The sequence below is a fragment of the Heterodontus francisci genome, chromosome 44, assembly GCF_036365525.1.
Source record: "Heterodontus francisci isolate sHetFra1 chromosome 44, sHetFra1.hap1, whole genome shotgun sequence".
Taxonomy (NCBI): domain Eukaryota; kingdom Metazoa; phylum Chordata; class Chondrichthyes; order Heterodontiformes; family Heterodontidae; genus Heterodontus; species Heterodontus francisci.
In genome coordinates this window covers 15,084,135-15,110,903 of record NC_090414.1, presented here as the reverse complement: position 1 = coordinate 15,110,903, position 26,769 = coordinate 15,084,135, and the positions used below count along the sequence as shown (strand labels likewise).

The following is a 26,769-nucleotide window of genomic DNA, read 5'->3' as shown; positions in this document are numbered from 1 at the left end:
GTGTGAGTGAGGGAGGGAGGGTTTCTCAGGGGAAGTTCCAGACACTCAGGCTTTATTTCTGGAACTGACTGCACACTCAGTTTAAGGCAGCGCTTCGACAGGAGCAACTTCCAACCTCTCTCTCTCTCTCTGAGTCAAAGCCCAGCAGCCATGGCCCTGATCAGAGGCAAGGAGTGCGTCGGCCCGAAGCTCCCCGAGGACCCCGGCTCCCAGTGCGACTCGGGCCTGGATGAGGAGGAGGAGGAGCGGCGGCGGCGTCAGCAGCAGCAGCAGCAGCAGGCCTGGGGCCTCCAGTGCAGCCCGGCCGAGGACCGCTGCGAGTCAGCCTGCGACTCGGCCTACGGCTCGGGCCTGCTGGACAGCTTCAGCTCCCGCTGCTCGCTGGGGGCGTGCGACAAGGCCGCGGCCCAGGAGGCGGCCTTCGACCCTTGGGCCTACCTGAGTGAGGAGGGAGACACGTAAGTGCGGGGGTTGCTCCTCTAACCGAGGAGCGGGAAGGAGGCAGATTTTTACTGCGGATCGTTCATAAAGTGACTTTTAAACTCATCCAGAGAAGACTTGCATTCTTATAGCGCCTTCCCCGGCCTCCCAAAGCCCTTCCCCAGCCAATGAAAGAGTTTTTTAAAAAAGTAATTTGTTGTTGTAATGGCAGCCCATTTGCACACACAGTAAGATCCCACAAACCAGCAGTGCCATCAAGACCGGGTAGCCCATTTGCACGCACAGCAAGATCCCACAAACCAGCAGTGCCATCAAGACCGGGCAGCCCATTTGCACGCACAGCAAGATCCCACAAACCAGCAGTGCCATCAAGACCGGGTAGCCCATTTGCACGCACAGCAAGATCCCACAAACAGCAGTGCAATCATGACCCAGGTCATCCTGGGTTTTTTTTTTTAAGCGCTGTCAGTTAAAGGATAAATATTGGCCCCCAGGACACCGGGGAGAACTTCGCCGCCCCCCCCCCCCACCCCACCCCACAACCCATCTTCCAATGAAGACCCGGGGGATCTTTTACTTCCGCCCGAGAGGGCAGATGGGGCCTCAGGTTCAGCGCCTCATCCGAAAGACGACACCTCAGACGGGGCAGCACTCCCTCAGTACCGAGTGCCAGCCTGGATCATATGTTCAAGTCTTTGCGGTGAGGGTTAAGTTGTAGATTCTAAGAGTTCTGACGGGGGTTGGGACTTTGGGATTTTGTGCCCCTAGCCCGTGCATTTCCACCTTTTTTAACACTGAACTGCTGAGTAGGATATTTAACGCTCTGTTGGTCACACTCTCGCCTCTGAGTCAGAAGGTTGTGACGTCATTGCGTTGATGGCTGTGTGCAGCCATGCCACCTCTTGAAAGATCAGTACCAATGAGGAATTTATAGAGTGGCTACAGCCTGTCTTGTGTGTACTGGCTCCCTGCAAGAGCAGTTTAGCGATTGCCACTCCCTCGCCCTTTCTCTGTAGCCCTGCATATTTTCTCCCTTCAAGTACTTCTCCAATTCTCTTTTGAATGCCTCGATTGAATCTGCCTCCAGCACATTCTCGGGCAGTGCATTCCAGATCCTAACCACTCGTGGTGTAAAAAGAATTTTCTTTTCTTTTTTCCAACTACCTTAAATCAGTGTCCGCTGGTTCTCCATCTCTCCACCAATGGGAACAGTTTCTCCCTATCTACTCTGTCCAGACCCCTCGTGATTTTGAACACCTCTTATCAAATCTTCTCTCAGGAGAACAGCCCCAGCTTCTTCAATCTATCCACATAACTGAAGTTCCTCGTTCCTGGAACCATTCTCAGAAATCTCTTCTGCACCCTCTCTAATGTCTTCACATCCTTCCTGAAGTGCGGTGCCCAGAAATGGACACAATACTCCAGTTGGGGCCGAACCAGTGTTTCATAAAGGTTCATCATAACTTCATTCAGCCCCCTTTAGTCCATCCCCTCAGAAATACCCTACAGTTCCAGCCCCATCGCAGCATTCCAGTTGGATCCCAATTGGTTCTTAAATGATTCCGGGGATTCCTGAACCCTCCGCTCTGTCTGGGAGTGTGTTCCAAGTGTCATTTGCTCTCAGCCACCAGTCTCAAAGTTCCATCTTACTGGTTTAGCCCTGACTCCACCCTCTCTGTTTCCACCCTCGTCCTCCTCTCCCCATTTAGGTAAAAGGAGTCAAATAATGACGCAGGGGGAGGAGAGTTGGCCGTCAGGACTTTTAAACATGTTGGCAAAAGAGAACTGGTCTTTAATTATATCTTGTGAAATGCTGAGACTTTCATCAGCAGTATTGAAGTGGGGGGTTGTGATTGTGTGATTTGGCATCAGGACAGTGTACGTATTGTGTGTGTGTGTAATTCAAAAAGGGGAGTGTCCTTAAATAATGCATCCCCACTCCACCATCGTCACATAGTTTATACTTATTTTCACCGCATACACCTAGTTCAGTTTAGGCCCCCTCTGCGCCACCTGAGTCAATTAATTTTGTTTCCCCCTTTAAAATAAACATTCAAGGCTGTATTTCTGAGAAGAATGAATCCGCAAGTCCCGCAACCTCACAGGGATGTGGGAGGGTAACTCATCTGTTTCATTCGCCCAGAGACAACCGACCGAGCCACCTTGCAGCATCTGAAATGGGTTTTAAATTATTCTGGGTTTTCGCACCCCTCACCCACCACTTCACCTCTGCTGGCCCGCATCCTAACTCATACCAAGTCCCGTTCAGGCATCACCCTTGTGCTCGCTGACCTACATTGGCTCCCAAACTCCAAGGCCTCGATGTTAAAATTCCCATCCTTGTGTCAAATTGCTTTACGGCCTCCCCCCTCCCTATTTCGGTAACCCCCCAGATCTCTGTGCTCCTCCAATTCCGGCCTCTTGTCCATCCCTCATTCCCATCGCTCCACCATTGGCGGCCGTGCCTTCAGCTGCCTGGGGCCCTAAGCTCTGGAATTCCCTCCCTAAACCCCTCCGCCTTTCTCTCTCCTCCTTTAAGATGCTCCTTAAAACCAATCTCTTTGACCAAACTTTTGGTCACCTGTCCTAATACCTCCTTATGTGGCACGGGGGTCAAATTTTGTTTGATAATCGCTCATGTGAAGCACTTTGGGATGTTTTACTGTATTAAAGGCACTATATAAATGCAAGTTGGGTTGATGTTAAAAATCCTGAGGTCTGGTGGTCTTCCCGCAGGCTCCCCCTCCCCCAACACTTGGGTGAGCTTTTACTTTTTGAAATGCTGGAGGAGCGGTGACCCAAGAGCGCACGGGGAAACCGGGAAGTGTGGCTTTCTCTGCATGCTGTGGAGGTTTAACTTCACTGTCTGACATCACTGAAAGCCTCCTCCGCCCGGAAATCAGCCTGATTGACAGAAGTGGCTTCCGGTCGGTCGGGGAATTGCTGAAGAATAGAGAGGTAGGAGCAGTGCTGACGGAAAGACCAGCGAGAGATGACTGGATCCCCCAGGCCCAGCTCTCGCATGTTTGTCGATCACCCATGGCATTGCTCATGGTGATGGGGGAAATGTTGCAGTGACTTAACTGTCACACAGACGTGGAAACGTAGGTATAAGGAGGGCAGCTAATGACCAGCAGGTCCACGGGGCCCATCCCCTCAGAAAGGATATACTGTCCTTGGAGGTTGGCAACGCAGACTCACCAAATGATACCAAGACCCCAAGAGTTAAGTTATGAGCACAGGTTGCATAGACTAGGCTTGTATTCCACTGGATTTAATAGATTGAGTGATTTAATGAGGTGATGAGTCAAGGAGTTGACAGGTTAGCTATGAAGAAACTATTTCCTCTGGTGGAGGGGAGTCCAGAACAAGGGGGCATGATCTTAAAATGAGAGCCAGGCTGTTCCAGGGTGATGACAGGAAGCACTTCCTCACACCAAGGGGAGTGGAAATCTGGAACTCTCTTCCCCCAAAAAGGCCTCGGATGCTGCAGCTCAATTGATAATGATTAGATTTTTGTTAAGAGCCAAGACGAGTAAATGGACTTGAGGTGCCGATCAGCCCTGATCTGATTGAATGGGGGAAGTATTACAGGCACAAAGCGTAGTACAGATCAGAGAGCCTGAATGGTGCAACATAATGTTGTTAAACTAACATGTTTGTATTTACATGGTTTTACCTGCCATCTCTTCGTAGCAAACGCAAATCATTTTGCAATTTTTCCACCCAAAGACACAAGTCTCAATCTAGAGAGCTTTGGAAAATTCTGAATAATGCAGTTTCCTCACCTGTTCTGTTTACTACTCTCGGGTGAAAAACCATCAAGTCCCACAGATTGGCTGAACTTAAGTCCCATTATTTCCACCGTTAACGTTTTTTCAATCATTTTAATATGAGCTCAGTTCCTCCCTTGACCTATTTTTAGGTTCCCTCATTCGGCTGGTATTTTGTCCCTCCTATTGTGAAAACGGCTGCAAATTCCTGCATTCACGAACCTGCCATTTCCTTATAGTCGTTATTTGAGAGAGGTGTTCAAAATGATGAGGGGTTTTGGTAGAGTAAATAAGGAGAAACTGTTTCCACTGGCATGAAGATTGGTAACCAGAGGACACGGATTTAAGGTAAAAGAATCAGAGGGGGAATGAGTTTTTTTTTTTACGCAGCGAGTTGTTGTGATCTGGAAGGGGCGAGTGGAAACAGATTCAGTAGTAACTTTCAAAACGGAATTGGAGAAATACTTGAAGGGGAAACACTTGCAGGGCTATGAGGGAAAGAACAGGGAGTGGGTCTAATTGGGTAACTCTTTCCAAGAGCTGGCATAGACATGATGGGCCAAATGGCCTCCTTCTGTTTTTGTATGGTTCTAGCAACTCAAGTCTAACTAATGGCAAATGCCTTTAGATTCACTCCTAAGGCAAATTATTGCCAGACATCTTGGCCCATAACCTAAAGATCATTATCTGTTACCCGTCTTATTGAGGCACTAATGGTTCTCTTTTTATAAAATCAACAGTGGTGTCGAGATTGTTACCGGACTAGTAACACCGAGTCCGGGACTAATAATCCATGAGTTCAAATCCCATCAGGACAGTTCATGGGTTCACTGACTTGTTTTTTTTAGAGAAGGAAAGCTGCTGGGGAAAACCTACACCAGCGTGATTGACTCTTAACTGCCCAATGAAATGACCTGGCGAGGTACTCCGTTGCATCAAACCACTAGGGGTTAAAGGTGAAGGTTCACCACCACCTTCTCCAGACAACTGGAGTTGGGCAACAAATGCTGGCCTCGCCAGTCATGTCCCCATCTGCTGGGCTGCTAGATATCACGTTTTGGGAAATCTGACACTCCTGCCTTTTCCTAATCATAAATTCCTTCTTTTTCAGGTTCCTCCATCTCTGCATCATTCACGAGGCTGATGCCTTGGCCCTGGCTTTGATTGGCCAATCCAATCCGGAGTATCTGAACTGGCAGAATGATCTGTTTCAGGTAAATAGCGAGGTGCCGTTAACGGGCTGGTGCCGGGCTTGTAAGTGTCAACTGTGGCTGATTGGGTACCACTCTCTCACCCAGAGAGTCGCGGGTTCGAGCACCGCTCCACAGACTTGAGCCCATAATACATTGAAGTACTTCCAGTGCAGTACTGAGGGAGTGCTGCAGTGTCTGAGGCGCCGTCTATCAGCTAACATGTAGCTCCGTGGCCTCTATTCAAAGAAGAGCAGGGGGGAGAGATCTCCATTGTCCTGGGGACCAATATTTAACCCAACCAACATTACTAAAACAGATGATACAGTCATTATCACACTGCAGTTTGTGGGAGCTTGCTGTGTGCAAATTGGCTGCCATGTTTCCGATATTACAACTATGACTACACTTCATATGCGCCACGTTGGCTGTAAAGCGCTTTGGCACATCCTGAGGTGGCGAAAGGCGCTATATAAATGCACCCCAATTTTTTTATTTCTGGTTGAGCTGAGGAACTCATGGCTGGGTGTCTAACTGAAACACTCAGTTACAATGGGTTTTCCGTCCAGCTTGCTTGAATCGGGGGATTCCCTGAGGAAAGTCCCTGCAAGCATATTCGAGCTGTGTCTTGAAAACTCAAGTTATGTTATGAGGCGAGGTGGAGGGGTTTTCAAATAGCTGGGACCAGATTGTTATAAAATCCTTGCATTTCGGTAGCGCCTTACTATGTCGAAATGCTCCGCAGAGCTCCACGCTTTACTTGGAGGTGAAGTGGGGCTAAGCGGGCAATTTCGGCAGCCATTTTGTGCACAGCACAATCCCACAAACAGCGATTAAAATGAATCGCCACTTAATCTGCTTTCGGTGGTGGTATGCAAGGCACAAATGTGGCCATGACACCTAGAAATCCCCTGCTCTTTTAATCATCCCATGGGAATTTATATCTTGATTAAAACCATGCTTCCGGCTCTTTTCAAAATATCGATGTCTCAGAACATGAAGATGCTTTCCATTCTTTTAAATAAAATCCCTTGCCCCCTCTTCCTAGAAGCATCAAAGTTTTCAGCACAGAAGGAGGCCATTCAGCCCATTGTGTCTGTGCTGGTTCTTTGCTAGCTCACTCCAAAACTGATCCCACTGCCCTGCCCTCTCCCCATAGCCCTGTATCAAACCCAAACTAATCCCACTGCCACATTCTATCCCCATAGCCCTGTATCAATCCCACTGCCACGCTCTCTCCCCATAGCTCTGTATCAATCCCAAACTAGTCCCACTGCCACACTCTCTCCCCATAGCCCTATATCTTCCTCTGCTTCACATATTGACCCAGTGTTCCCTTAGGTGTCAGCTGTGCCTCTCGCCTCTAAGTCAGAATGTTGTGGATTCAAATCTGACTCCAGCACTTGAGCACAAAAATCCATTCCAATGTAGTACATTAGTTCTGCACTGTTGGAGGTGCCATCTTAGGAACATAGGAGTGGGAGTAGGCCATTCAGCCCATCCAGCCTGCTCTGCCATTCAATACAATCATGGCTGATCATTCACTTCAATGCCTTTTTCCCACACTATCCCCCATATCCCTTTATATCATTTGTATTTAGAAGTCTGTCAATCTCTACTTTAAACATATTCAATTTCGAAGCTTCCACAGACCTTTGGGGTAGAGAATTCCAAAGATTCACATACTTCTGAGCAAAGAAATTTTTCCTCATCTCGGTAATTGGCTTCCCCTTATTTTAAAATTGTGTCCCCTGGGTCTAGCCTCCCCAACCAGGGGAAACATCTTAGCTGCATCTAGCCTGTCTATCCCTTTAAGTATTTTGTAGGTTTCAATGAGATCATCTCTCATTCTTCAAAACTCTGGGGAATACAGGCCCAGTTTCCCCAATCTGTCTTCATCGGACAGTCCCGCCATCCCGGGAACAAGTCTGATGAACCTTCGTTGCACTCCCTCTATGGCAATAATATCCTTCCTAAGGTAAGGGGACCAAAACTGCACACTGTACTCCAAGTGTGGTCTAACCAAGGTTCTATACAATTGAAGCAAGACTTCACTACTCCTATACTCAAATCCTCTTGCAATAAAGGCCAACATACCATTAGCCTTCCTAATTGCTTGCTGCACCTGCATGTTAGCTTTCAGTGACTTATTGACAAGGACACCCAGATTCCTTTGTATATCTAAACTCTCTAATCCCTTACCATTTAAGAAATACTCTGCACGTCAGTTCCTCCTACCAAAGTGGATAACCTCACATTTTTCGACATCATATTCCATCTGCCATGCTCTTGCCCACTCACTAAGTCTGTCCAAATCCCCTTGAAGCCGCTTTGCATCTTCTGGACAACACACATTCCCACCTAGTTTTGTGTCATCCGCGAACTTGGAAATACTACATTTGGTCCCCACGTCCAAATCGTTGGCATATATTGTGAACAGTTGGGGCCCAAGGTTTTCGGTTGAGATGTTAAACTGAGGTCCCGTCTGCCCTCTCAGGTGGATGTTCAAGATCCCACAGCCGCTAGTGGAAGAAGAGCGGGGGCGGGGTGGTGGAGTGGAGTTCTCCCCATTGCCCTGGGGCCAATGTTTATCCCTCAACCAGCATCACTAAAAACATAATATCTGGTCGTTACCTGTGGAAGCTTGCTGTGCACAAATTACCATAGTAACTACACTGCAAAAAGTAGTATCATTGTCTGTAAAGCACTTTGGGATGTCATATGGTTGTCATATGGTATATAAATGCATGTCTGTCTTTCTTTAATGGGTGTAATAGCCTCTGGCTCAACCACTCACTGTCACAAATCATTATGTAACCTTTTGTGTAACAAAAGTGCCTCTAACTTCTCTCCTCACAGTCAGTGACAATTTTAAACTGATAATCCCTGGTCAGTGACGCCCCTCTAACCTGAGAAAATAATCTTTCCCTATTCATCCTATCCAACTATTCATCATTTTACAATCTGTGTGAAATCTCCTTTGAACTTTCTCTGCTCTGGTGGAAACAATCCCAGTATCTCCCGTCTCTCCTCATAATTGTATACAGCCATCCCTGGTATCATTCTGCTGAACCTATGCCGTCCACTACCTTGAACATTTATTCCCTCCACCACCGACGCACAGCGGCAGCAGTGTGTACCATCTACAAGATGCACTGCAGCGATGCACCAAGGCTCCTTCGACAACACCTTCCAAACCCGCGACTTCTACCACCTCGAAGGACAAGGGCAGCAGACGCATGGGAACACCACCACCTGCAAGTTCACCTCCAAGTCACACGCCATCTTGACAGGGAATGTATAGCGACCATTCCTTCATCGTTGCTGGGTCAAAATCCTGGAACTGTTACTGGAGTGAGGGGAGGACTTGTTAAACAGATCGGCTGTGGCTGGAAGGGACATTTGCATATTGACAGACAGTGTTTGGAAGGACAAAGCAGCCATTCCCTGACATTCATTCAACATACAATGGACTTTTGATCAACAGACATTGAAGGTGGGGGAGCTCGCATTCCAGGTTGACTGCTAAGATGGCCGAATACACAAACAGACATGGTCATATGACTAACCTGCTGGGCAACCTGAGTTTTTTGAATTTGTACAAACAATTTGGGCAGAAAGTCTGTTTGCTCCTGGACTGAGAAGATCTCTCTCCTGTCTGCTCCCATTCTCTGTCTCACTTGCCTCTGAAGACACATAAACCCCCAGAGAGAAGAGTCGCCGACAGCAAACAAGGTTTAAGAAGAATACAGGGCCCCAACGAAAAGAAAGATCTACCTACAATCAGTGAGCTCGAAGAACCGTAACAACTCTTCAGATATTGCCTCAAACCTTTCCACTTTATTTTTCTTCTGCTTGTTTCTGTCTCTATTTGCATGTGCTTATCGCGTATGCATACTAGCGTGGGGCGCGGCATGTATCCGTAGGCGTTAACCGAATTAGAGTTTAAGTTTAATAAATTTCACCCTTTCTTCTTTAAACCTGAGAAAGCCTGTTTGTGCTGATTTCTTTGCCTTATAATTGGAAAGCAGTGAAGACGGATTCACCAAGGGGGAGCTAAAAACATGGTGTGTTTAAAATTAAACCCGTTACAGGTAAAGGCTGAAAGGGAACCCTAGATCTCTTTCTCACCTGGTCGTAACAGAAATTTGGGTGCTAGCGTCCGGAATGGACCCACAGACAAACGAGAAGTTGGAAATGGGAAGCCAAATTGTTCCCAAGCAAAAAAGAGCAAGATTTTGATACAGGTTTTCTTGTTAGTATTCAAGCACACACAACATGTCTGCAACTGAAGCTAGTAGTTCTCCAAACCAGGATGAAGTAACGTGGGATAAGTTAAAAGCACTGTCTGTGGAGGAGTTGAGGAAAATGGCTGAGCAGCGTAGGATCACTGCACGTGGCAAGGCTAGGAAGTCTGAACTCCTAAGGCTAGTGACCAACCATTTTTCCCTTGAATCTGAAAAAGCAGAAACAGGGTTAGAAGCAGACCCAGACAGGGTGTTGTTAGCAAAGATACAATTGGAACAAAGGAAACTTGAATTTGAGGAGCGGGAGAGAGAAAGAATATTCTGGAAGGAATGCGAAGAGAGAGCGTTGAAGCAGCTTGAGTTAACTAGGGGGTGACAGAGTAATCCCAATGAACAATATGGAGGAGCATAATTCAGGCTGGTACAAAATTGTTAACACTAGCTCAGTTAATTCCAAAATTCAAAGAGGAGGATGCAGAAACATTTTTGTGTCCTTTTGAGAAACTGGCAAGACAGCTAAAATGGCCAGCTGTGACCTGGCCTCTTTTACTACAAAGCAAGCTAACTGGAAAAGCCCATGAGGTTTATTCCCTGTTACCAGATGAGAGTTCATCAAATTATGAACTGACCAAAAATGCTATCCTCGGGGCATATGAATTAGTACCCGAAGCCTAGCGCCAAAAGTTTAGAATGCTCAAAAAGCAAGCTAATCAAACTTACCTGGAGTTTAAAGAAGTAAGCAGCTGACTTTTGATCAGTGGCTGAGGGATCTTAAAGTACAAGTCAGCTATGAGAATCTCAGAGAAGTCATTCTGTTAGAGGAATTTAAACACTCTCTCCGACTCTCCATAAAGACCCATGTAGAAGAGCAGCGGGTCCAGAGAGCCCGGAAAGCGGCCGTCCTGGCCAATGAGTTTGCTTTAATTTATAAGTCGGTTTCCCAGGGTGAACCTTTCCTGGTCACCCTCACAAATCCGAAAGGGACAAAGGGTGGGAAGGTGATAGGAGCCCAAGCAGTCCTGGGAGAGAAAGGAAAGCGGGAGACACAGGGGGCCCTCCTCTAGCCAAAAGCGAAGGTGCTGTGAGCAAGAGTGAGACGCGGAGACCTTCCATTGCAATAAAGCAGGGCATTTAAGAGCTGACTGCTGGAAACCAAAGGGAAAACCTGTAGGATTAATCAGGGCACACTCGCTCAGTGAAGAAGTGAACCTGATGGAAAGCACAGCAGAACAAGCTGTGGCTTTAACTGCAGTAAGAGTGGGACCCAGGAAGTCTACCGCTGCAAGTGCAGGAAAATTTAATAGGGTTCCTGAAGATTATCAGGGTTTTGTGTCTGAAGGGAGAGTAACCCCATACCCCTCGAATGGGGCAAGCAAGCCCATAGTGATTCTCAGGGGAACAGGAGCCACTAGATCCCTTTTACTGGGAGAAAGCCTGACCTTTCACCCAGAGAGTGCAGTGAACACCAAAATGGTGGTGGAGTACCTGTATACCAGGTGCACCTGGAGTGCGACCAAGTTTCAGGATCGGTGATAATAGGGATTATCCCTAGTTTGCCTGTGGATGAGGTTGACCTGCTCCTAGGTAATGATCTGGTGGGGGTGAAGGTGGCAGTCCCCCACAGTGGTAAAAGAAAGACCACAGGAGGTCAGAGAGACAGGACAGTGGTGGGAGACAGACCCCTGGAGTTTCCCTGAATGTGTAGAAGATCAGGCCATGATCAAACCAGCTCCCCCACAGGAGACAGCATTGGCACTGCAGGCAGATGACCTTGAGGTCTGCCTGTCCGAAACTTTCTTTGAAAAGTTAGGAGACCCGGGAAATGAATTAAATGGATTTTCGCTAGCTGAGGCTCAGTGAGCCGACCCAGTATTGCGAGAGTTAGCACAGGCTGCCCAGTCTGAAAGTGAAGCAGAGGGAGTCCCTGATTGCTACTATTTAAAGAATGAGGAACTGATGAGGAAATGGAGTTCTCCTCACAGACCTGAGAGCAAGCAGTGGGCAGTGGTGACGCAGAGGTACCAGAGAGAAATATTGAGAAGGGCCCACAAGACTACAGTGACTGTACATGCCGGTATATGAAAGACCAAAGCCCGCATAAGACAGCAATTTGACTGGCCAAAACTCCACAAAGATATGGTGGAGTACTGCAGGAGTTGCCAGATGTGCCAGGTTGAGGGGAAACCCCAACCTACAGTGAAACCTGCGCCCCTAAGTCCTGTACCGTTTAGAAGGACCCTGCAGCAGAGGGCTGGTGAACTGTAAGGGACCCCTGCAGAGAACAAAAGGGGACAGGCAGGAACAAGGCTGGCCAAAGGTTAGATAGAGAAGGGGAATAAGTGACCAAGAGGACAGGTTAAAGGAAGTCCGGGAGGAATCCCGGATGAAAACCCCTACTGTCTGGATGACCAACCCTGAAAAATGTGAAAAGTAAGATCCCATATCCTGCTATGTAAATGCAGACACTAGAACTACCCCACCAGAGTTGTTAACAGCATTTCAGGACCCTGCAGAGACAAAGAAGGACCTCGAGGGGACAGACAAACCGTGAGGGTGATGCCTCACCTAGTCGAAGTGCCACAGGGGAGTGCAGTATAGTCTGCACAAATACCTGCAGACAGGAGTGTCCTCTGGGATAAAGGGGAGATTAGCAAAGAATCCTCCCCCACAGTCAGAAAAAAGCGCACCACCCATCCCCTGAAGTCAAAAGCCTTTGTCTGACTCAGCAAAGCACTGAAAGAGGGTTCAGGTTGGATCCACACACTATTGACTCTTTTTAAAACAAAAAAAATTTACATCGGCAGGAACAAAGACCCTAGGTAGCCATGGAAATGGGCAATCTGAAGAAAAACTTCCCCAAAGAATCACATGTTTATTGGGATGCCAAAAAGGGGGCAATTAAAACAGACATGGCACCAAGAAAAGACAGGCTGTAATAAGTTTTAGGATTTATGAATGAATGGGAATGAATGAGAGAAATGCATGTTTTTTTCTGTATCGTACATTTTTCCTTAACCCTTTTAATGAAATGCGCCTTTTCCCAAGTCGCATTTCATTCCACTGGGTGTGGAGCTTTCATGCTAGGTCCCCACCTGCCAAGAATGAGGCAGATTAATTTTGTCGTGAACATTGACTTTAAACAGGGGAGGACTTGTTGAACAGAGCAGCCGTGGCTGGAAGGGGCATTTGCATATTGGCAGACGGTGTTTGGAAAAACAAAGCAGCCATTCCCTGACATTCAACCCACAATGGAGTTTTGATCACCAGACGTTGAAGGTGGGGGAGCTCGCCTTCCAGGTTGACTGCTAAGATGGCCGAATACACAAACGGACATGGTTAAACCAGCTAGTCACATGACTGACCTGTTGGGCGACCTGAGTTTTTTGAATTTGTACAGTTTGGGCAGAGAGCTGTTTGCTCCTGGACTGAGAAGATCTCTCTCCTGTCTGCTGCCATCTCTTTCTCACAAGCCTTTGAATCCACAGAAGACACATGAACCCAAAGAGAGAAAAGTCTCCCACAGCAAACAAGGTTTAAGAAGAATACTGGGCCCCAACGAAAAGCAAGATTTATCTACAATCAAGGACTTTATAGTGAGCTCGAAGAACCTTAACAGCAACTCTTCAGATATTGCCTCAAACCTTTCCACTTTATTTTTCTTCTCTTTTCTGTCTCTGTGTGTATGTATCGCGTATGCATGCTAGCGTGAGGCGTGTTGTATATCCGTAGGCATTAACCGAATTAGAGTTTAAGTTTAATCAATTTCAACTTTTCTTCTTTTAACCTAAGAGAGCCTGTTTGTGCTGATTTCTTTCCCATATAATTGGAAAGTGGTGAACAAGGATTCACCAAGGGGGAGCTAAAAACACTGTGTTTAAAATTAAACCCTGTTACAGTAAGACCAGATGAAGGCTGAAGGGGAACCCTAGACCTCTTTCTCACCTGGTCATAACACTATAATGGAACTCCTCGAACTGTATACTCTGTGCCGTGAGATGTGTTCTAACTGAGCTAACTGTTCCCTAACTATTCAATCTGCATGATGTACTAACCAATGTTCCCTCTGCATTTTAGACGCCCTTGCATTTGGCCATGTACACGCGACAGACAAACATTGTGCGTCAGCTGGTTCTGAAGGGAGCAGACACAGAGCTGCAGGACCATAATGGGAACACCCCACTGCACCTGGCCTGCCAGTACAGCCTGCAGGAGTGTGTGCAGGCCCTCACGAAGCCCGTCACAACCAAAGAGTGCGCCCTGTTTGGACGTGATGCCTCCAATGCGTTGGGACCTCAGAACCTCGAACGGCACAACTGGCAAGGTACAGTGTTAGCAGGAAAGAGAAATTTTACCTGCGTTCCTTCACTATAACTCTATCTGTAAAAACCTCAGGCAAATTTCCGCGTGCGGTTGAAAGAACGAGGCTGAGGGTTTTTTTAATCAAAGGGTAAGAGTTTTGCAGTATTCTGTCCGAATTCCACACTTTGTAGACCAGTTCAGAGAAGTTATCTGAGAAATTACTGTCACCTGGAAGTAAACGCCTGTCACTGCTATTTTTATTGTTGAATTATGGACATTGATTCTTGAAGAAGCTTGAAGAGATTTTATTTATTTAGAAATACAGCACTGAAACAGGCCCTTCGGCCCACCGAGTCTGTGCCAACCAACAACCACCCATTTATACTAATTCTACATTAATCCCATATTCCCTACCACATCCCCACCATTCTCCTACCACCTACCTACACTAGGGGCAATTTACAACGGCCAATTTACCTATCAACCTGCAAGTCTTTGGCTCTGGGAGGAAACCGGAGCACCCGGCGGAAACCCGCGCGGTCACAGGGAGAACTTGCAAACTCCGCACAGGCAGTATCCAGAACTGAACCCGGGTCGCTGGAGCTGTGAAGCTGCGGTCCTAACCACTGCACCACTGTGCCGCCCCAGATGCTGAACTTTGTTTTTTTTTTAAAAGAAGTCACCAGAAGGTTCATGGACTTGGCTTGTAAACAAGCCCTTACTGGAAGACACCTGTTTGCAGATAAAATACCAGCAGGGAGCTTCTTGTTTTGACTTGGAAATGTTTACAAAGAAGTGACAGGTCAAGCTAGAGGTCGGGAGACTTGACTTCTGGAATGTTTTTAGTTTCACTTTGAATTGTTACAAAAGACAATTGGTTTTTTGCCTGCCAAGAAAATCCCAGCTCCTCTCTTTCCTTGTCTTGGAAAGATACCCTACATATCCAGTGTGTCAGTCCCCTCTTTCCTCCTGTATTTGAAGAAACCCTGCATATTGAATGTGTGGGAACTGAAACCTCTGATGCTGAATTTCTGATGTTGAGGCCTATCTGAAACCCCTGTTGCTGCATCTCTTGGAAAGCCTATCCAAACTGATCTTCAACATTGTCTGGAAAGAACTGTTCTAGGAAGATCCCAGTGGCAGCTGTCTACATACATTTGGACCGCCAAACCAAAACAAAGGGCATCTTTCCATATCTTTTTTTTTTGTTCAAGAATGAGCAAGTATTCAGCCTAAGTGTTTTTTTGTCTTTTTTTCTAACTGAGCTCTAAATAAAAATCTCTTGTTTTTCTGGTTAACCGGCATGTGTGCGAGGGGCCAAGTTAAAAAGGAAACTTTTATATTTCAATCTGTGTGTTTCTGCTTTACTTCATTACTGGTTAAGACTTTTTTTTTAGAAGTAGAACATTACAGCGCAGTACAGGCCCTTCGGCCCTCGATGTTGCGCCGACCTGTGAAACCATCTGACCTACACTATTCCATTTTCATCCATATGTCTATCCAATGACCACTTAAATGCCCTTAAAGTTGGCGAATCTACTACTGCTGCAGGCAGGGCGTTCCACGCCCTTACTACTCTCTGAGTAAAGAAACTACCTCTCACATCTGTCCTATATCTATCACCCCTCAACTTGAAGCTATGTCCCCTCGTGTTTGCCATCACCATCCGAGGAAAAAGACTCTCACTATCCACCCTATCTAACCCTCTGATTATCTTATATGTCTCTATTAAGTCACCTCTCCTCCTCCTTCTCTCCAACGAAAACAACCTCAAGTCCCTCAGCCTTTCCTCGTAAGACCTTCCCTCCATACCAGGCAACATCCTAGTAAATCTCCTCTGCACCCTTTCCATAGCTTCCACATCCTTCCTATAATGCGGTGACCAGAACTGCACGCAATACTCCAGGTGCGGTCTCACCAGAGTTTTGTACAGCTGCAGCATGACCTCGTGGCTCCGAAACTCGATCCCCCTACTAATAAAAGCTAACACACCATATGCCTTCTTAACAGCCCTATTAACCTGGGTAGCAACCTTCAGGGATTTATGTACCTGGACACCAAGATCTCTCTGTTCATCTACACTACCAAGAATCTTCCCATTAGCCCAGTACTCTGCATTCCTGTTACTCCTTCCAAAGTGAATCACCTCACACTTTTCCGCATTAAACTCCATTTGCCATCTCTCAGCCCAGCTCTGCAGCCTATCTATGTCCCTCTGTACCCTACAACATCCTTCGGCACTATCCACAACTCCACCGACCTTAGTGTCATCCGCAAATTTACTAACCCACCCTTCTACACCCTCTTCCAGGTCATTTATAAAAATGACAAACAGCAGTGTTTTATAATAAACGATAATCTTGTTGTTTATTAAAGAAACCTGGTTGGTGTGTTCTGGAGAAAAAAATAGAGTATATAATTGACTATATTGGTAAGTGGGAAAAATTTAAATATATGTTGTGACCTGTGGAGAAGTGAGACTAGAATAAACAGTGCACTCCTCCCACCTTGGTCATAACACTGCCAATAATTACCCTGGGGAAAACATCAAAGATCAGCTTTCAGGTCTAGCACACACAAACGGTGGGGTTTGTTACTGGGACAGTGTTTGGTATTAGTTCATGATGTAAAGAGCTTCGCTGTATTTATGCTGCGGAAAGACCGTAGTAGGCCAGTCTGGTATGGGGGAGGGGAAACTGCAACCAAACAAGGGCCCGCCTTCCTTACACTTATCTTAAAGCAGTCTGGAGTTACAGATTGGGATCCTGATTATGTTCAGGTTTCTTACTGAATTATGTCTCTGGGATTCTTTTGACAGGTTTAACTTGTTTGCATCTGGCAGTTATCTATCGGAATGATGCAATGGTGGAATACGTGCTGTCTTCGGGAGCGAAAATCAATACACAGGTCAGACGGTGCCCCGTGACTGTGAATACCCATCTCTCCATTCCACACACTAAACTGCGCCCATACCCCCCCCCCCCCCCCACCCCCCGCATGCCAAACCAAACCCACCCCCAAACTTGCCCAACAAAGAAGCACAAATAAATCTGCCCAGGTGCACGGGGTGGAGTGCGTTTTGTGTAGTGAGATGTGCGCAGGGTAAGTGTAGGCAGGGGGAGTGTGTGCGGAGTACGTGTTTTTGCGGGGCGCGTGTGCACGTTGGGTGAGTGTGCAGGCTGAGTGTGTGTGGGGTGAGTGACCAGCACTCAGCCCCACCCACTGTGGATGGTCTTCCATCTCTGGTCTCCAACCCTGCATAACAGTGACCAACTGGTCCAGGTAGTGATGGTGATGACCACAGACCGAGTAACAGGTTGAGGGACGTTGGCAAATGTCCCTGAACGATGGGGCGATCCCCATCTCAATCCCTGGTGCTGGAATTGATTGCAGGCGGGCGAGGCAGGGGAGGGTGGACAAAGTGGATGTGGTGAGCGAGGCGGGCAAGGGGGTTGAGGGCATTAACAAGGCACCAATGCCTATGATGCTCAAGTTGGCTGAGCAGTAACAGCCAGTCCTGAAATTCTGAACCTTGGGCAGTCCCTCCTGGCTCATCAAATTCTCTCATTGTCTTGGCATTGGGCCAAGAACTCACTTGATCAAGAAACGGGGGCTGTGACTGCTTCTCCACTTCAGACTAACAGGCACCTCGCTCAAGCATGACTTCATATGACTGTGGGGTGGAGATGCTGAACCATGATGAGAAATGTCTGAAGGGCTGGGCGGTTTCCCATCTAATTCTTTGCCCCTCTCATTGCTTGGCAGGAGGCGACAAGCGGGCGGACAGCTCTACACTTGGCAGTGGAGCTGGGCGAGATCGGGCTGGTGTCGCAGCTGCTCCGGAATGGGGGTGACGTGGATGCGCCCATGTACAATGGCTGCACGCCCCTGCACCTGGCAGTGGGAAGGCTGGACGCGGGCATTGCTGCTGCCCTCTACAAGGCAGGCGCCAACCCGCTGCTGCCCAACCTGGAGGAGGAGACACCGATGGACCTCGCCAGCAGCAACTGGAATGTACGTAACTTCTTCCCAGGGATGGGGAAGGGAGGGCGTCCTCCACTAACTGGGATCAAGGGATGCTTGGATGAGCTTCACGGCAAACACCTTCCACCCCACCCCATCACACACTTCCAATATCAGTTGTCCTCTCTCTCCCTCTTAACACAAGAAATAGGAGCAGGAGTAGACCGTTCGGCCCATCGAGCCTGCTCTGCCATTCAGTACAATCATGGCTGATCTTGGGCTTCAATTCCACTTTGCTGCCCAGTCCCCATATACCTTGATTCCCTGCAAAACCAAAAATCTATCTATCCCAGCCTTAAATGTATTCAATGATGGAGCATCCACAACCCTCTGGGATAGAGAATTCCAAAGATTCACAACCCTTTGAGTTTAGTCATTTCTCCTCATCTCAGTCCTGAATAATTGGCCCCTTATCCTGAGACTATGTCCCTGTGTTCTAGATTCCCTGACCAGTAGGAACAATCTCTCCGCTTCAACCCTATCAAGCCCTTTCAAAATCTTGTATGTTTCAATTAGATCACCCCTCATTCTACTAAACTCCAGAGAATATCGGCCCAATTTACTCAACCTCTCATCTTCGGCCAACTCCCTCATTCCAGGGACCAATCTAGTAAATCTTCGCTGCACTGCCTCCAGTGCAAATATATCCTTTCTTAAATGTGGAGACCAAAACTGCACACAGTATTTCAGGTGTGGTCTCACCAAAGCCCTGTAAAATTTTGGTAAGACTTTATTCCTGTACTCTAATTCCCTTGCAATAAAGACCAACATGTCATTTGCCGCCTTAATAGCCTGCTGCACCTGCATGTTAACTTTGTATGTTCCTTTTACGAGTACCCCAAGCCTCTCTGAACATCAACACTTAACAGTTTCACAGCCTTTAAAAAATATTCAGCTTATCCATTTTTACAACCAAAGTGAACAACTTCACACTTCCCTACATTATACTCCATTTGCCGTCTTGTTGCCCTCTCACTCAATCTGTCTATTGCTCTCTGAAGCCTCTCTGAATTTAGAACTAGGAGTCACTGTTTAAAAATAAGGGGTCGCCCATTTAAGACAGAGATGTGGAGAAATTCTTTCTCTCAGGGTCATGAGTCTTTGGAATTCTCTTCCTCAAAAGGCGGTGGAGTCTTTGAATATTTTTAAGGCAGAGGTAGATAGATTCTTGATAAGCAAGGGGGTGAAAGGTTATTGGGGGTAGGTGGAAATGTGGAGTAATCAGTTCAGCCATGAACTTATTGAATGGCGGAGCAAACTTGAAGGGCCGAGTGGCCTACTCCTGCTCCTAATTCATACTTTCGTATGTCCCCACAGCTTACCTTTCCACCGAACTTTGCATCAGCAGCAAACTTAGATACATTACTCTCTGTCTCTTCATCCAAGTCGTTAATATAGAGTGTAAATAGCTGAGGCCCCAGCACTGATCCTTGCGGCACCCTTCACTGCCTGCCAACTTGAAAGTGTCCCATTTATGCCCACTGTCTGTTCCACCACTGGTGGCGCTAGGTGTGATTCCAGCGTGACATATTTACATAGGCATTTTACATGTGGACATGGGAATTTTTAATTGGAAATTATTAACTACAGGAGTGCAATGGTTATATTACTGGACTTGTAACCCAGAGACTTAAATACAATAATCCAAAGAACATGAGTTCAAATCCCACCATGGATATTTGAGAATTCAAATTCCGTTTTAAAGCTCCAGGAATAAAAAGCTGGTCTCCATAAAAGTGACCGAGAAGATGTTGGATTGGCATAAAAAAATCCAGCTGGTTCACAAACGTCCTCTCGTGGAAGGAAACCTGCCGTCCATACCCGATCTGAGCCCATATATAACTCCAGTCCCACAGCAACCTGATTGACTCTTGAACTGCCCTCTGAAGCAGCCTGGAGAGACGCTCAATTTGTATTAAAACCAGTTCAAAAAGGCCGCTCACCTGCACTTTCTTAGCAGCATTAAATGCCAGCCTTGGCAGGGGATTCAATGAATTGCTGTTGCCAAAGTAATGGTCTACCGGTTTCTTCTCCTCTCCCCAAATCTCCCCCGACTCGTTCCTCCCTCCCTCCCCATGCTTCCTGTTAAAGAACCCGAGCAGATACTTGGGAGTGGGGGAGTGGGGGGGGGGGGGGGTGGTCGCTGGGGAGATGGGATGTGAGAGTCCTGTGGATGGGTTGCCCCCCACCCCCCCCAATTTGGACTCCATCTTATCATGTTCCTACCAACATCCCCCACCACGCAGAAACCGCCACAGCAATCTCAGTATGTGGGACACCTTGTCCCACATTCATTTTATATTCTGTTGCCCAGCACTTCTGAGATCTCGATTTATGCAGGCTGAGGTGTGGGGGTGGGGGCTACACTGTGTGTCTCTGACAACCCTCCACATTTCATTCTCCCTGTTATTTGATGCCCGTGATTCACCAGATAGAAAGGAGGGTGATAGAACAATCATCTCTCCATGTCTGAATTTCTGACTTCATCTCTCTTTCTTTGGTTAACTAAAACAGTTAAAGATAGTATTAAACTTAAAGAAAAAGCATATAATTATGCAAAGATGGGTGGCAGGTCACAAGATCAGACAGAATATAAAAAACAGAATGACTAAAAGATTAATAAGGAGGGAAAAATTAGAGTTCAAGAGAAAGCTAGCTAGCAATATAATAAGGAGATGGCAGATGAATTGAACAGGTATTTTGCATCAATCTTCACCATAGAGGATACAAGTAACATCCCAGAAATAGCTGTAAGTCAGGAAATGGGAGGGAGGAACGCAAGAAAATTACAATCACCAGGTAAGTGGTACTGAGCAAATTGTTGGGGGCTGACAAGTCCCCGAGTCCTGATGGACTTCATCCTAGGGTGTTAAAAGAAGTGGCTAGTGAGATAGTTGATGCATTGGCTTTCATTTTCCAAAATTCTCTCGATTCAGGGAAGGTTCCATTAGATTGGGAAATCGCCACTGTAACTCCATTATTCAAAAAGGGAGACAGAAAGCAGGAAACTACAGGCCAGTTAGCTTAACATCTGTCTTTGGGAAAATGTTAGAAGCTGTTATTAAAGACATTATATGTGTAGGTGGTGACATATTGGCATCGATAGAAGATTGGCTAGCTAACAGGAAACAGAGTAGGCATAATGGGTAATTTTCTGATTGACAAGATATAGCAAGTGGAGTGCTACAGGGATCAATGCTGGGGCCTCAACTTTTTACAATTTATATTAATGACTTGGATGAAGGGACCGAAGGTATAACTGAAGCAGAACCTCCGTACTTTTGTATTCAATTTCCCTCACAATAAACGATAACATTCTATTAGCTTTCCTAATTACCTGCTGTACCTGCATACTAACCTTTTCCGATTCATGCACTAGGACATCCAGATCCCTCTGCATTTCAGAGCTCTGCAATCTCTCACCATTTAGATAATATGCTTCTTTTTTACTCTTCCTGCCAAAATGAACAATTTCACGTTTTCCCACATTATACTCAATCGTATCCGTACTGGCTCCCCAAAAGAGCAATCCACTCAGTTCCACTCCCCCACCTTCTCCCCGTAACCCTGCACATTCTTCCTTGTCATATAACTGTCTAATTCCCTGTTGAATGCTTCAATTGAACCTGCCTCCACCACGTTCTCAGGCAGCGCATTCCAGACCTTAACCATTCGCTGTGTGAAAAGGTTTTTCCTCATGTCACTTTTGCTTCACTACCAAATACTTTAAATCTGTGCCCTCTTGTTCTTGATCCTTTCACGAGTGGGAACAGTTTTTCTCTATCTACTCTGTCCAGACCCCTCATCATTTTGATACCTCTATCAAATCACCTCTCAGCCTTCTCTTCTCCAAGGAAAACAGTCCTAACTTCTCCAATCTATCTTCATAACTGAAGTTCCTCATCCCTGGAACCATTCTCGTGAATCTTTTCTGTACTCTCTCACGTCTTTCCTCAAGTGCGGCGCCCAGAACTGGACGCAATACTCCAGCTGAGGCCAAACTGGTGTCTTGTACAAGTTTAACATAACTTCCTTGCTCTTGTACTCTATGCCCCTATTAATAAAGCCCAGGATACTGTATACTTTATTAACCACTCTCTCAACCTGACCTGCCACCTTCAATGACTTCTGCACAGATACACCCAGGTCCCTCTGGTCTTGCACCTCCTTTAGAATTGTCCCCTTTATTCTATATTGTCTCTCCATGTTTTTCCTACAAAAATGAATCACTTCACATTTCTCTGCATTGAACTTCATCTGCCACCTGTCTGCCCATTCCACCAACTTGTCTATGTCCTTTTGGAGTTCTACACTATCCTCCTCACAGTTCACAATGCTTCCAAGTTTCATATTATCTGCAAACTTTGAAGTTGTGCCCTGTACACCAAGGTCTAGATCATTAATATATATTAGGAAAAGCAAGGGTCCCAACACTGACCCCTGGGGAATTCCACTACAAACCTTCCTCCAGCCCGAAAAACATCCATTAACCACTACTCTTTGTTTCCTGTCACTCAGCCAATTCCATATCCATATTGCTACTGTCCCTTTTATTCCATGAGCTCTAACTTTTCTCACAGGTCTGTTGCATGGCAGTGTATCAGATGCCTTTTGAAAGTCCATGTACACCACATCAACAGCATTGCCCTCATCAACCCTCTCTGTTACCTCCTCAAAAAATTCCAGCAAAGTGGTTAATCATGATTTTCCCTTAAGAAATCCAGGCTGGCTTTCCTTAATTAACCCGCATTTGTCCATGTGACTATTGATTTTGTCCTAAATTATTTTTTCTAGAAGTTTCCCCACCACTGAAGTTAAACTGATTGGCCTGTAGTTGCTGGGCTTATCTTTAACACCCTTTTTTGAACAAGGGTGTAACATTTGCGATTCTCCAGTCCTCTGGTTCCACCCCTGAGCCTAAGGAAAACTGAAAATTTTGACTGGACATTGATGAGACCACATCTGTAGTACAGTACAGTACTGGTCACCTTATTTAAGGAAGGATGTAAATGTGTTGGAAGCAGTTCAGAGAAGGTTTACTCGACTAATACCTGGAATGGGCAGGTTGTCTTGTGAGGAAAGGTTGGACAGGTTAGGTTTGTATCTGCTGGAGTTTAGAAGAGTTAGAAACGACTTAATTGAAACATACAAGATCCTGAGGGGTCTTGAGGGATGTGGAAAGGATGTTTCCACTTGTGGGAGAGTAAAAGTATGGGTCACTGTTTAAGAATAAGGGGTCGCCCATTTAAGACACAGATGAGGAGAAATTTTTTCTCTTATAGGATCGTGAGTCTTTGGAACTCTGTTTCTCAAAAAGTGGTGGAAGCAGAGTCTTTGAATATTTTTAAGGCAGAGGTAGATAGATTCTTGATAAGCAAGGGGGTGAAAGGTTATTGGGGGTAGGCGGGAATGTGGAGTTGAGGTTCCGATTATATCATCCATGATCTTGTTGAATGGCGGAGCAGGCTCGAGGGGCCGAGTGTCCTGCTCCTAATTCATTTGCTCTTGATCTCTTTTTTGATTACATAGAATTTATATAGAAATACACGGGGCATGCAGCACAGAAACAGGCCATTCAGCCCAACTAGTCCATGCCAGAGTTTATGCTTCACTCGAGTCTCCTCCCACCCTTCCACATCTCACTCTATCAGCATAAACCTCTATTCCCTTTTCCCTCATGTGTTTATCTAGCCTGCCTTTAAATTTATTTCTCTTATTTGCCTCAACAATTCTCTGTGGTAGCAAGTTATGTATTCTCTCCACTCTCTGGATTAAAAGTTTCTGCTGAATTCCCCATTGGATTTCTTGGTGACTATCTTATATTGATGGTCTCTGGTTTTTGCTTTTCTCCACAAGTGAAAGCGCTGTCTCTGCGTCTACTCTATCAAAAACTTTCATAAGCCTGAAGATCTCTATTCAGTCACCCGTCAGCCTTTTCTTTTCAACAGAAAAGAGCCCCAGCCTGTCCATTCTTTCCTGATGGATATAACCTCCTGGCTCTTGTACCAGCCTTGTAAATCATTTTTGAACCCTCTCCAGTGCCTCAATATCCTTTTTATGATATGGCAACCACAACTGCACACAGTACTCGACACATGGTCTAACCAAGGTTCAAATTTAGTATAACTTCTCTATATTTCTGAATTCTATCTCTCTGGAAATAAATCTCGGTCCCTCTTTCTCGATCCCTCAATGGGTCTCTTTCTCTCTGAATCTCTCCTTCCCTTGGATATCTCCTCTTTATCACTGTACCATTGGCGGCCGTGCCTTCAGCTGCCTGGGACCTAAGCTCTGGAATTCCCTCCCTAAATCTCTCCGCCTCTCTCCTCTTTTAAGTCACTCCTTAAAAACCTACCTCTTTGACCAAACTTTTGGTCACCTTTCCTAATACTTCCTTTTGTGGCTCGGTGTCAGATTTTGTTTTATAAAGCTCCTGTGAAGCAGCTTGGGACTTTTTATTAGGTTAAAGGAGCTATATAAATGCAAATGCAAGTTGTTATTTCTTTTCCTCAAACCTGATTTTTCGGTCTCTGTCCCTCTCTTGGCCTCTATTGTGTTAGCTTCTTTTTCTGCCTCCCTCTCTCTCTCTCCATCTCCTCTGTCTGTTTCTCCCTCCCTCTGTGCCTCTTCCCCTCTCTCTCTCTCTCCGGTGCTCATATGAAAACAATGGTGTAACTTAATGAATTCTTAATGAACTGGATATTCCTGTAACTGACAGGAATGTGGGAGACTGAATATTTATTGGACTAGGAGTGTGGAGGAGCAGAAAAATTTAGAGGCCCATGTACACAAATCACTAGAAGTTAGTGGGCAGGTATAAAAAATAATCAAAAGGTCTAATGGGGTGGTGGCCTTTATCTCGAGAGGGCTGGAATATAAAGGGGTGGAAGTGATGTTACAGTTTATATAAAGCTCTGGTCAGACCCCATCCAGAGTAACTGTGTTCAGTTCTAGGCCCCGAACCTCAGGAAGGATATATTGGCCTTGGAGGGGGTGCAGTGCAGAGTCACCAGAATGATACCGGGGCTGAAAGGGTTAAATTACGAGGACAGGTGCACAGACTGGGCTCGTATTCCCTCGAGTGTAGAAGATTAAGGGGGCGATCTAATCGAGGTGTTTGAAAGCACTCAATAGGGTGGATAGAGAGAAATTATTTCCTCTGCTGGGGTGGGGGGGTGGGGGGAGTCCAGAACAATTGGGTGGAAGCTTAAAATGAGAGCCAGGCCGTTCAGGAGTGATGTCAGGAAGCACTTCTTCACACAAAGGGGAGTGGAAATCTGGAACACACTTTTTCCTTCCCCTTCCCCCCCCCCCCCCAACCCCCCTAAAAAAAAAACAGTTGATGATGGGGGGTCAATTGGAGCTTTCAAGACTGAAATGGTTTTTTGCTTGGTAAAGTTATCAAGAGATGGGGTGCAAAGGTTGAGGTACCGATTAGCCTTGGATGATGGAAAAGGCTCAGGGGAGAGAATGGCCGCCTCCTGTTCCTGTGACACTCACGTATCAAACTTCCTGTTTCAGGTCCTCGACTTGTGTCCGTTCGATGATGTGAGGTTACGGGGGCAGCCAGTGGTGTGACAGGAACAGCGGACGTCAGTCTGTATATAATGCAACTGAAAAGCAGGGGGCAAGGCCTTGTCTCTCAGCCAGTGGGGTGTCCACTCGGTGCCGGCAGCCACAGACCAGTGTGTGGCTTGAAGAAGCCAGTCCCACCCGCCTCCTTCCAAACTGAATCTGCTATCTCAGCTTCCCGGACAGACTGAACAACGGGATGGTCATGACCACTGAGGACGTTGCTACGGAAACAGAAGTGTGCGGTGTCCTCCCAGGCCAGGCACGTGGGAAGAGGCTGCACGGCATCATGGGAGAGACCTATGAACCTTGGATTAACAGGATAAACAGTACTAAAGGAGAAAGCTTCTGGAGAAGATTGCGTTCACGATAGGTGTTGAGTTGGGGCCAGTAATTTGTACATACTGTTGGCAATTGTTTTTTTTTAAGCAGATTGACTTGAAAATCTTTCTCCTCTCTTCAAATCCCACTACGCTCTCAGCCTACCCTTCCCCCCGCGATCTCCTCCAGCTTTAAACACTCCCCCAGCCCCCTCCGCACTCTCTCCTTGCGTCCCTCGCCCCAGTGTTGGTGGCCTTCAGGAGCTTCTGCCCAACTTTCTGGACCTCCCGCACTAAATCACTCCACCTCTCTCTCTCTCTCAGAAGCCCCCTGAGAAGCACAATCACTTTGACCCAAGCTTTCAGCTTGTCCTCCCGTTCAAGTCCCACTCCAGAGACTTGAGCCCACAATCCAGGCCGACACTCCCAGCACCAGTACTGAGGGAGTGCTGCAGTGCCGGGGGTGCTGTCTGTCAGATGTGACGCTAAACCGAGGCCCTGTCTGCTCTCTTCAGTCCCATGGCTACAATTCAATGGGCCGAAAGACCTCTTTCTATGTTGTTATGACTCTATGATAATTTGAAGATGAGGAGGGGAGTCCTTCCTAGTGTCCTGGGCCAATATTTATCCCTCAACCAACAGGATTAAAAGTAAACCAGCTGGACAGTACCACATTGCTGTTTGTGGGATTTTGCTGTGCATAAATTGGCTGTCACATTTCCTACATTACAACAGTGACTACACTTCAAAAATGCAAAGCGCTTGGGACAACCTGAGGTGGTGAAAGGCGCTATATAAATGCAGTTTCTTGCTTCCTTCATTCCCCTCCCCCCCAAAATTTGTCAAGTGTTTCTGGAATTTTCTTATATTAAAGGAGCTGAATAAAGTTGTCATGTACTGCAAA

At 46.5% G+C, this 26,769-nt stretch overlaps 1 protein-coding gene across 1 annotated transcript; it reads left to right on the top strand.

Annotated features, from left to right (window-relative positions):
• nfkbie (nuclear factor of kappa light polypeptide gene enhancer in B-cells inhibitor, epsilon) lies at positions 1–26,769 on the top strand. The gene is made up of 6 exons (XM_068021717.1): positions 1–458; positions 5,326–5,428; positions 13,726–13,972; positions 16,769–16,857; positions 17,716–17,964; positions 25,495–26,769. The coding sequence occupies exons 1-6, from the start codon at positions 151–153 to the stop codon at positions 25,549–25,551; spliced, it is 1,053 nt and encodes a 350-aa protein (XP_067877818.1). The 5' UTR covers positions 1–150; the 3' UTR covers positions 25,552–26,769.